This window comes from Anneissia japonica, unplaced genomic scaffold, assembly GCF_011630105.1.
Source record: "Anneissia japonica isolate Jap-2015-1 unplaced genomic scaffold, ASM1163010v1 scaffold288113_len131101_cov153, whole genome shotgun sequence".
Lineage (NCBI taxonomy): Eukaryota > Metazoa > Echinodermata > Crinoidea > Comatulida > Comatulidae > Anneissia > Anneissia japonica.
The window spans coordinates 15,221-24,121 of record NW_022757315.1 but is presented as its reverse complement, the minus strand read 5'-3'; the positions used below and the strand labels follow the sequence as shown (position 1 = coordinate 24,121).

General features: G+C 35.1%; 1 protein-coding gene across 1 annotated transcript in view; it reads left to right on the top strand.

Moving 5' to 3' along the window:
- Nucleotides 1-7,463, top strand: part of LOC117124641 (isoaspartyl peptidase/L-asparaginase-like) — an 8,334-nt gene extending 871 nt beyond the window's left edge. The window contains exons 2-6 of the mRNA XM_033270945.1: nucleotides 2,131-2,404; nucleotides 4,015-4,018; nucleotides 4,724-4,845; nucleotides 5,844-5,954; nucleotides 6,625-7,463. Of these exons, the coding sequence (XP_033126836.1) occupies nucleotides 2,179-2,404; nucleotides 4,015-4,018; nucleotides 4,724-4,845; nucleotides 5,844-5,954; nucleotides 6,625-6,836 (675 nt within the window). The 5' untranslated portion in view covers nucleotides 2,131-2,178 and the 3' untranslated portion in view covers nucleotides 6,837-7,463. The remainder of the gene's footprint in view (nucleotides 1-2,130; nucleotides 2,405-4,014; nucleotides 4,019-4,723; nucleotides 4,846-5,843; nucleotides 5,955-6,624) is intronic.
- The last annotated feature ends 1,438 nt before the right edge of the window (nucleotides 7,464-8,901 follow it).

Genomic DNA, 8,901 nt, shown 5'->3' with positions numbered 1-8,901 from the left:
TAATAAAAATAATTGTTAATAAACTAATGTTACAGTAATTTAAATAACGAGTTGGCTGGTTTTTCCTGATAAAAAGTTTGATTTTTATAAATATTTGTTATGTAGTAGTAGGAAGCGTAGAATCGACAACAAAACGAAAAAAACCCCATCCGATAAAAGAGTGAAATGGTACTAGGAATGCAACAAACTAGAAAATAACCTATAAATACCATAATATTAATTGAAATTTAGTTTAGTAATAATACAGTAGTGTTCAATTTATTTGTTTTTAGGTAGCCTATGTTGTTACTTAGTAGAAAGACAACAAAACATAAATAAAAAAAGTATGATAAACCGATTGCCGAACGAACTCAATGATAATTAGGCCTAGCTATATTAAATTTGGCGTTTTCGCAACTCTATTGACGCTCCATATATTTGTTGAAAACAAACCGCGACTGAAACAAGGCGCGACCGAAATGATCTGTATTCGCCCTGTCTGCCATGTCAATCATAATGTTTGGATTTGGCTTTGTGTATACAGTATGGCGTGCTTGTTACAGGCCCTAAATAAAATGTTAAGGTTTCTTGTTCAGAATACTCTGTACTGTAGTTAGATGAATATGCATGCCTATGAATGATGAGGTGGGGATGACATTCATTATATAGGCCTACTCAAAATACTTTTTTGATAAATTATAGTCTAGTCCTAGGCCTATAGACTGGAAAAGAGGCCCCATACTGTAGATAGTCTAGCTAGTTCTAGTGTCTAATAATTAATAGTAATTATTATAAGTTAATCGTGACGTCATCACTGCAACTCCCAATGTTATTTGCCTATTCCCCACTGTCCACTAATTTTTCAATAGTGGACGCTTGCCTTGATTTTTTTAGGTTCGTGTGCAAAAAAAAAAATTCCTAATTTTTTGGTCACCGTGAAGACATTGTGCACCGCGAAAAAAATTGAATTGTAATTGAAAATACTTTCGTAAAACAAGGTTACTTATAACCTGAAGAAAGTTAGTGACAGTGACTGTATTCTCTCTCGAATGCTTTGAAAAATGTATTTCTTTGACGAATGTGAAAAATTACATACAAGTTTTTCTAACACAATACAAGTTACAAAGTAGCCTAGGCCTAGTTATTCATCGTATCCGTACAGTACTGCTGATGTGTAGTTAACTTGTAAAAAGGGTGATGAACGTTTGTTGGAAATCACCTCTACAGTAGTTTTAATAAAGTATAATACTTATATGTTTGATATGTTCCCTGTTTGAGATCTCTGCAGATATTATTCTCCTGAAGACGGTTGAAGCAAGTCAACCGAAACGTCGAGATATTCTCAACCAACAACGACAGTTCTTTTCAGAACTATCTACCTGGTGTACCGCAAGCATTAATTATATATTATACTTCGCCATGCAAACCTTCAAACAATATTTTGATCTGTGTTAACTTGCGTTAATATAAAGGGTGGTGTCATCTGCATAGATCCCTCATACAGTGCTTTGTGATAGTGGGAAGATCATTTATAGAAATACTGAAAAGTAGGGGTACTTCGTGATCGGTGGAGAGTAGCGATTCTTAAAAAACTGAATTTTTATATGTATTATCAATCAATATTGCTTCGAAAGGATTTCGGGAGTTTTCAACCAAATTGATTTCTCTAAATGTTAATGTCTTTTTAACATAGAGCCACAAAAATGTTATGTGAGGGTTGCACATAAAGCTGAGTGATCAGAACCTACAGTAGTTCAAATCATGATGTCCTAGTCAGGTCTTGAACCAGGGTGGGTGTACACCGCAAGAGGCAAGAACAATACCGCTAAGTAACGGCACAAGTGGGGGTCCAGAGGGAGTATGAAAGGCAATTTCTACATGACATTGATAAAGCATTTTTACAATCTGAGAGTGCCATTTCCAGTCACCCAGCATTGCCTATTCTTAAGTTGCTTGAATCATGGTTGGGGTGGGCTGAGGAGGGTGTGTACCTTTGTCGGGAACTTTGACCTGTCAACGGGAGCCTTAAACCCCTCGTGAGGAGAGTTCTGCCCCCACTATTACCATTTAGCCAAACGTTCAGCTCATTGATTGATTGATTGATTGATTGATTGATTAATCCAATCAATAATATTGATGTTTTTATACTAGGGTCACATTGAAGTCAAATAGCACAAGATTTACCTTTAAGTTGGAAAAATGTCTGAGGCCACTGAATCAAACAGACAGTGTAAAACGATTCTTCCCGCCATATTGGTTCACGGAGGAGCGTGGGCAGTTCCCGATAGTTTACGAGATGCAGTTAACTGTGGGATTCAAAGAGCAGTACGAAAAGGTTATGAAGTTCTCCTGGAAAAAGATTCTGCACTAGATGCCATAGAAGAAGCTGTTCGAGCCTTGGAGGATGATCCATGTTTTAATGCAGGTATGAAAGGCAGTTAATATCATAATCTGATATTCAAGTGTATTTTAACTCAAATATGAGCTACTATACTGTATATACTGTACTGTAAATAAAATGTTATGGGACACATGTTTATTCTGCCTAATTCTAAACGTGGTCTGCCGATACTTCGGTGACTGGCTTTTACTTTCTCAAAATGGTCCAAAACAACCAGTAAGGCGATTATTGGTGAGCCAAATTGTTCTATGTTAGGATAAGCTTGTTCTTCATCTTCTGCGTCTGATTGTAACAATTCTGAAAATGTCTTTGATCCATAGACGCCTGCTCCAGCAAAACCATCAAGATAACATATGGCAGGGTTGTCAGTGTAGTACATTCTCGGAACCCATGATTGTAAATATTTTTTTAAAATTGTTCTCTTAGCCAATCCATGTGGTGTATCTGTCTTGAAGAATGACAATGGAAGACTCTGAATGGAACTAGCACATACCATGTTCAATTAACTTCTTTTTTGGCCTGTAAATCAAAGTATGCTATTAATTTATGAGTAAAAAATATTTCACAAAATGTAAAGAATTTTTTATTAAAATTTAGTTCTTGTAAATACATAAAAGCAATATTTTATTTTAAAAATTAATAAAAAGTTAAAAGTAAGTTTGTTGATAAACATTTTTGTTGTTTAAATAATCAGTAAATGACAAATATATGTTTAGACCAGATACAATTTCTTATAAGACTTCAAAGACTAAGTCCTATCATATTTTACGTGTTTGTAGTCAGTTTTGGGCACTAATCCTCAGAGGTGAAGATGCCAAGCCTATCACGTTTCATAATTCAACATCAAATCCTGACCTTGATTTACTATGAAAACTGAAGGTCAACTTCATCAACCAGACTTGCAATAAATTTGATTAAACACAATTTTTTCCTGTCTAGGAAAAACCTCAAAAATTGCTTTTTTAGACAATCTGTGAATTTTTGGGTTTTTCCTAGACTGTCAAACTTTGACCATTTATTACTTGCTTATAAGACATATTGAATCTTAAATTTTTTTATATGTAGTAGTTAACACCCAAGGCCACAATTTACATCAAAAGATCCACAAGGTCGAATTTTGAGGTCAAAAAGAAGGTCAAAAGGTCATTGACATTAGATATGGCCATTTTTTTCAAAATAAAGGCAGATTTTAGATTCCTTAGTTAATTCTCGTTTTAGAAATACCAATTTTATGAATATCGGTCAACCCACTGCTGAGATATTAAGGATTAAATTTTGGTGGCCACACCCGTTTAGGCCAATTTTGCCATTTTTGGGCAGGCCGTAACTTTCAAAATATTGATCCGATTTAGCTAAAATTTGAGATTTACGGGTTTGATACCGAACCGAACATGTATATTAATTTTAATCGAAATCGGAGTCAGTTGGGTAAACCCATTGGGTGATTTGAAATGGAGTACAAATCATCAATAGCTAGCCTATATATAGCTCTAGCATCAATTTTCTTAGATACATTAATATTTTGATTCATTAGTTTCAATTTGTTATTATACGTAAGTTAATTATTGGATCTGTTGTAATAAAGCTACATAAATGAATTAAATATTTACCTTATATTCTCTATTTAACCTTAGGTACGTAGGAAGTGTCTCCAACAATGTAAAGTGGGTTTTTCCAGAGTTTGTCATGTGACCTAGCTGGTATTTTTGTGGGTGCAATCAAGCATGAAATGATGAAATCAGACTTTGAACTGCTGAGAGGGGGCTTTTACAGATAGAGGGTGTAGTCCACCTCAGCCCCACTATCGTTCGGGCTGAGGTAAGAAAATTTATGATTTTGGCACCTCTAGATGGCACCCTCAGGCGAAAATTTAATCATAATTTTCCTTTTTTCGCCATTTAAAAAAAATAATTTTGAAAAATTAAAGGGGGTGATGAAGCTGGGCCAGCTTATGCCAGCTTGATCCTCTTTGAATCTGCCACTGCAAATCATCACTAAACCTTTAGCCAAGTACACTAAAGTATTAAAAGATTTGCCAGTCAATATTATAACGCAAGTAATTGTGCTCCATAGATGCTCAGTTTTATATGCTTAAATAAGCTGGGTACACTCCGCATCGTACAGAGGTCGGACAAATCCAAGTCCGCTCCCTTTGAGCGCTATACAACTTAACGCCGTATGCTGACTCTCGGTGGCAGTCTGAACGGACCACCATTAAACATGATCTGTTGTGCGCACGTTGTGGTGTCGCGTTTTGCAAAGAATCCTGTCGATGACCATCAGGTGCAGTGTGAGTGTTGTTGCAGGTTTAAAATTTACCTAAATTATATCATTGCTATGCAGCAAAGGTCATGACACTGTTGGGGCTGTAGCAGTGGATTCGTTGGGCAATGTCGCTTCGGCCACGTCCACAGGTGGAATCACTGGAAAAGAAGCTGGAAGAGTCGGTGATTGTCCATTAGTAGGTAAGAAGATTCTAAAGCCAGTTTTCAACTAGGCGAATTTATTCACGCCCATCAAAAGTGTCAGTTCACTTCCAGAGTTCTGATTGGTTGCGCATTTTCTTCCAATTTCGCTGAAGTGAAAATCTGGTAGATGTGTGAATGCGCTTGAACTGACCCTTTGGATTTGTGCGAATAAACTCGCCGATTATGGTATATATATTTATTCATTCGTTCAAATAACAAATGCCGAAACCAAGAAGGCAAGCCTGTGTACAGATTCCAGTGACTAACTTAATCACAAAACCTCTAATATCAATGTGGAATACTGCACTACTACAGTACTCTGTGTTAGACTCGCCCCCCCCCCCAATTCAAGACTTCTAGATACGCCACTGAGCTCCACTCCTTTAATTCATGCCAAAACAACAACAAATTGCATTGCTTTGTGTTGTATGATGTTTGAGGAAAAAAATATCCTTACTAACATTTGTAAATATTTAGTACATTACTTTTGTTTGAATCTGTATTCTCAAAATTGCAATTCACTCATTACACAAATCAATAGTGTAATGTGGGAAAACTCCTGGCTCTGTGCCAATTGGTCAGTTGATAAGTTTGATTGACACTTTGCAGAGGTCCATTACCTAAATGTGAAAAGATTGAGACAGGACTCGTTTGAGACCAAGATTATTATTTTACACAGTATATGTGATGTGATGGGGGTAATAGTGTCAGCTTGCATTAATCCTTCTATACCGAGTTAAAAAATTCAACATTCTGTGATATGTTATGCAGCACATGGAATGGGGTGAGGACTGATGTGGGGGTGGGCACTTGAATATTTTTGCTTTGGATTTTTTTAATGGGGGGAGGGGCGGTGACTTAGGGTGTGAGCTTTTTTTAGGGAGGGGGATGTGGGACCCCACACATCCCCTAGATACGCCCACCACTGATAAATTGGACTTCCATACTTTGATGATATATTTTCCTTTACAGTACCTACTCTTTAATATTCTCAGGTTGTGGTAGATATTGTGATAACAACATTGGCGCAGTGTCATCAACTGGACACGGTGAGTCCATCAGCAAGGTGGTCCTAGCTAAAACTATCATTATGTACATGCAACAAGGTACTACACAAGCGCATTATCATAATTTTTATCCGGATATCGCTATAATTTTAATTCCATCAGATAATCTCTAGATTGCATCAGTATAATTTCATTTTAAAGCCCTATCTAGACTATCAAATTTTATTTGAGAAAAACATGTGACATGCCTAAATATGGTCATGATGACATCACATCACTGCCATATATAGGCACATCACGACTATATATGGGAATACAGCAAAATGCGAGTTGAATGGCTGAGCGATTAGCATATGTAAATTTGGCCAAATTGTGTCAAGAATCCACACGACTTAATGTTCTCGTATGCGCAGATGACTTTTAGCAACGTCATTACGTTCTAGGTCCTACCATTATTGTGCAATCAAAAGCTTCGTATTATCTGCGCAGGTTCTAATGACACGCTCGCCTATGATTCCGGTGGTCGTTGATCGAGTTCCTAGTCCACATATCTAAGCACTTTGTATCCTTTGGCAAAAAAAGCGCTATATACATTTCTATATTTCAAACTTAGATTTAGATTTGTGAAATTTGATTGTCTTACAGAGCTTTACAAGTGTTCACATTTTGATTATTATTATTATCAGGATTTAAAATCAGTTCCTCCCTAAATCATCATGACCATAACTGCAGAATTAGTAAGGAATTTTTTTTTCTCCATCATGATTAGGATTGAGCTCTCAAGAAGCAGCTGAGAAAGCACTGTCTGTCATGACCCAGAGAGTTCAAGGGTCAGGAGGTGTAATAGTGGTCAGCAATACCGGTGACATAGGAATTGCATTTACAACTGAGCGAATGTCTTGGGCTTCAATGCAGAATGATCAGTTGTGTTACGGACTGGATCCTGGTGAAAATAATATTGCTACAATAAGCAATATATGAAACTAGTTATGCTGTTCGAATGTTCAATATTTAAAGGCTCCTATAAATTTAATGCCATTATTTTTTATAAGATTGTTCAATTTCAAAGTAGATACAAATATATTTTAGTCATTTTAATACAATTAAAAGCAAATATGTCAATTGTCTTAAAACCAAATTGCAACTCTTTTGAAGTTGACATTTAGAAATACTCACCAAATTCCTGTATGTATCTATATAAATGTCATTTAGTGGATTTTATGTAAATATACCATATATTCTTGCGTATAAGGCGATCTGCATTTAAGACGATTCTAGAGTTTGAAAAGATTTTTTTTTATGGCGGCGTGTAAGACGACCCTCTGTTTCACCTTCGAAATTCATACTTTTTGCTGCTCTTTATGGTCTTTCGCATCTAGCTGGCAAAAAAACAGAGCATCAAATTTCACTGCATCTAAAATTGTGTTCATTCAGCTTAAATAGCTCATCTTAAATTTTTAATTTTTAATTTGCATGTTATGGAAAATCCGAATAAAAAAATGTGTATGTATTGCGCAATGTAAGACATCCCATCTTTCGATCGTAATTTGCTTTTTTAAGTTTCATTGTGCAAGAATACAGAGTAATTAAACTTCATATCTATTTCAATCGGTGAATCAATTTTATGTGTAAGTGGGTTGAACCATAAGTTATTTACTGTGTTTTTTTAATGATACTCTCTTCAGTACAAAAGTGATTTCAGTACCTTCTTCCAATAGTTTATGTGTAAGTGGGTTGAACCATAAGTTATTTACTGTGTTTTTTTAATGATACTCTCTTCAGTACAAAAGTGATTTCAGTACCTTCTTCCAATAGTTTATGTGTAAGTGGGTTGAACCATAAGTTATTTACTGTGTTTTTTTAATGATACTCTCTTCAGTACAAAAGTGATTTCAGTACCTTCTTCCAATAGTTTATGTGTAAGTGGGTTGAACCATAAGTTATTTACTGTGTTTTTTTAATGATACTCTCCTCAGTACAAAAGAGATTTCAGTACCTTCTTTCAATAGTTTATGTGTAAGTGGGTTGAACCATAAGTTATTTACTGTGTTTTTTTTAATGATACTCTCTTCAGTACAAAAGTGATTTCAGTACCTTCTTCCAATAGTTTATGTGTAAGTGGGTTGAACCATAAGTTATTTACTGTGTTTTTTTAATGATACTCTCAGTACAAAAGTGATTTCAGTACCTTCTTCCAATAGTTTATGTGTAAGTGGGTTGAACCATAAGTTATTTACTGTGTTTTTTTAATGATACTCTCTTCAGTACAAAAGTGATTTCAGTTTCTTCCAATAGTTTTTCTTTACTTTTTTATACCTTGTTTAGCAAATTTTTTGAGAAGTGAGGAATAAAATAGAATTTTTTATTTTTCATAATATTTTTGCTTTGATCTGTGTAAAATCTATAGTAATTTAATATTAATCTTTGTTAATTCATAAACTCTATTATCAATCTGTGTAAAATTTGAAGCGCTCTAATATTAATCTGCGAAAAAATTTTGAGTGCTCTAACATTTATCTATGTAAAATCAAAAGCACTCTAATATTTTTGTTTATCCTCATATGATTTTTCTAAAATACCGGTACTTTTCTATCCATAGTTGAGTTTTGGAATTCCTACTTCGGCGTATCAAACAATGGCAGCAGAGTCAAGGCTCTGCAGGAGAAAAATAAGAAAGAGCTAGAAAGAAGTAGTATGGACAAACATTGAGATCCCAAAGAAGAATATTGCACACCAACTTCAGAGGATCGTAGAAAAACCAAAGTTTTGCAGTGTTGCTTAGGAACAAGAGGTAAGGAATTAAATTAATTGATTATTTAAAATGATAAGGTGATACGCTATACACAACGTATCACCTATTATTTTTCTAAATACTTTTCTTCTGTTCTTTCTCCTCTTTGTTCATGGCTTTTCTCAAATATGGTGCAGGCTCTAACCTTGCTTGGCTAGCATGTTGTATCTACATCTGAAGTCACAGTCATGTGATGTCATCTACACGCCATTTTCTGAAAATTTCTATGTGATCATAAATTCCTCACAGGCATTT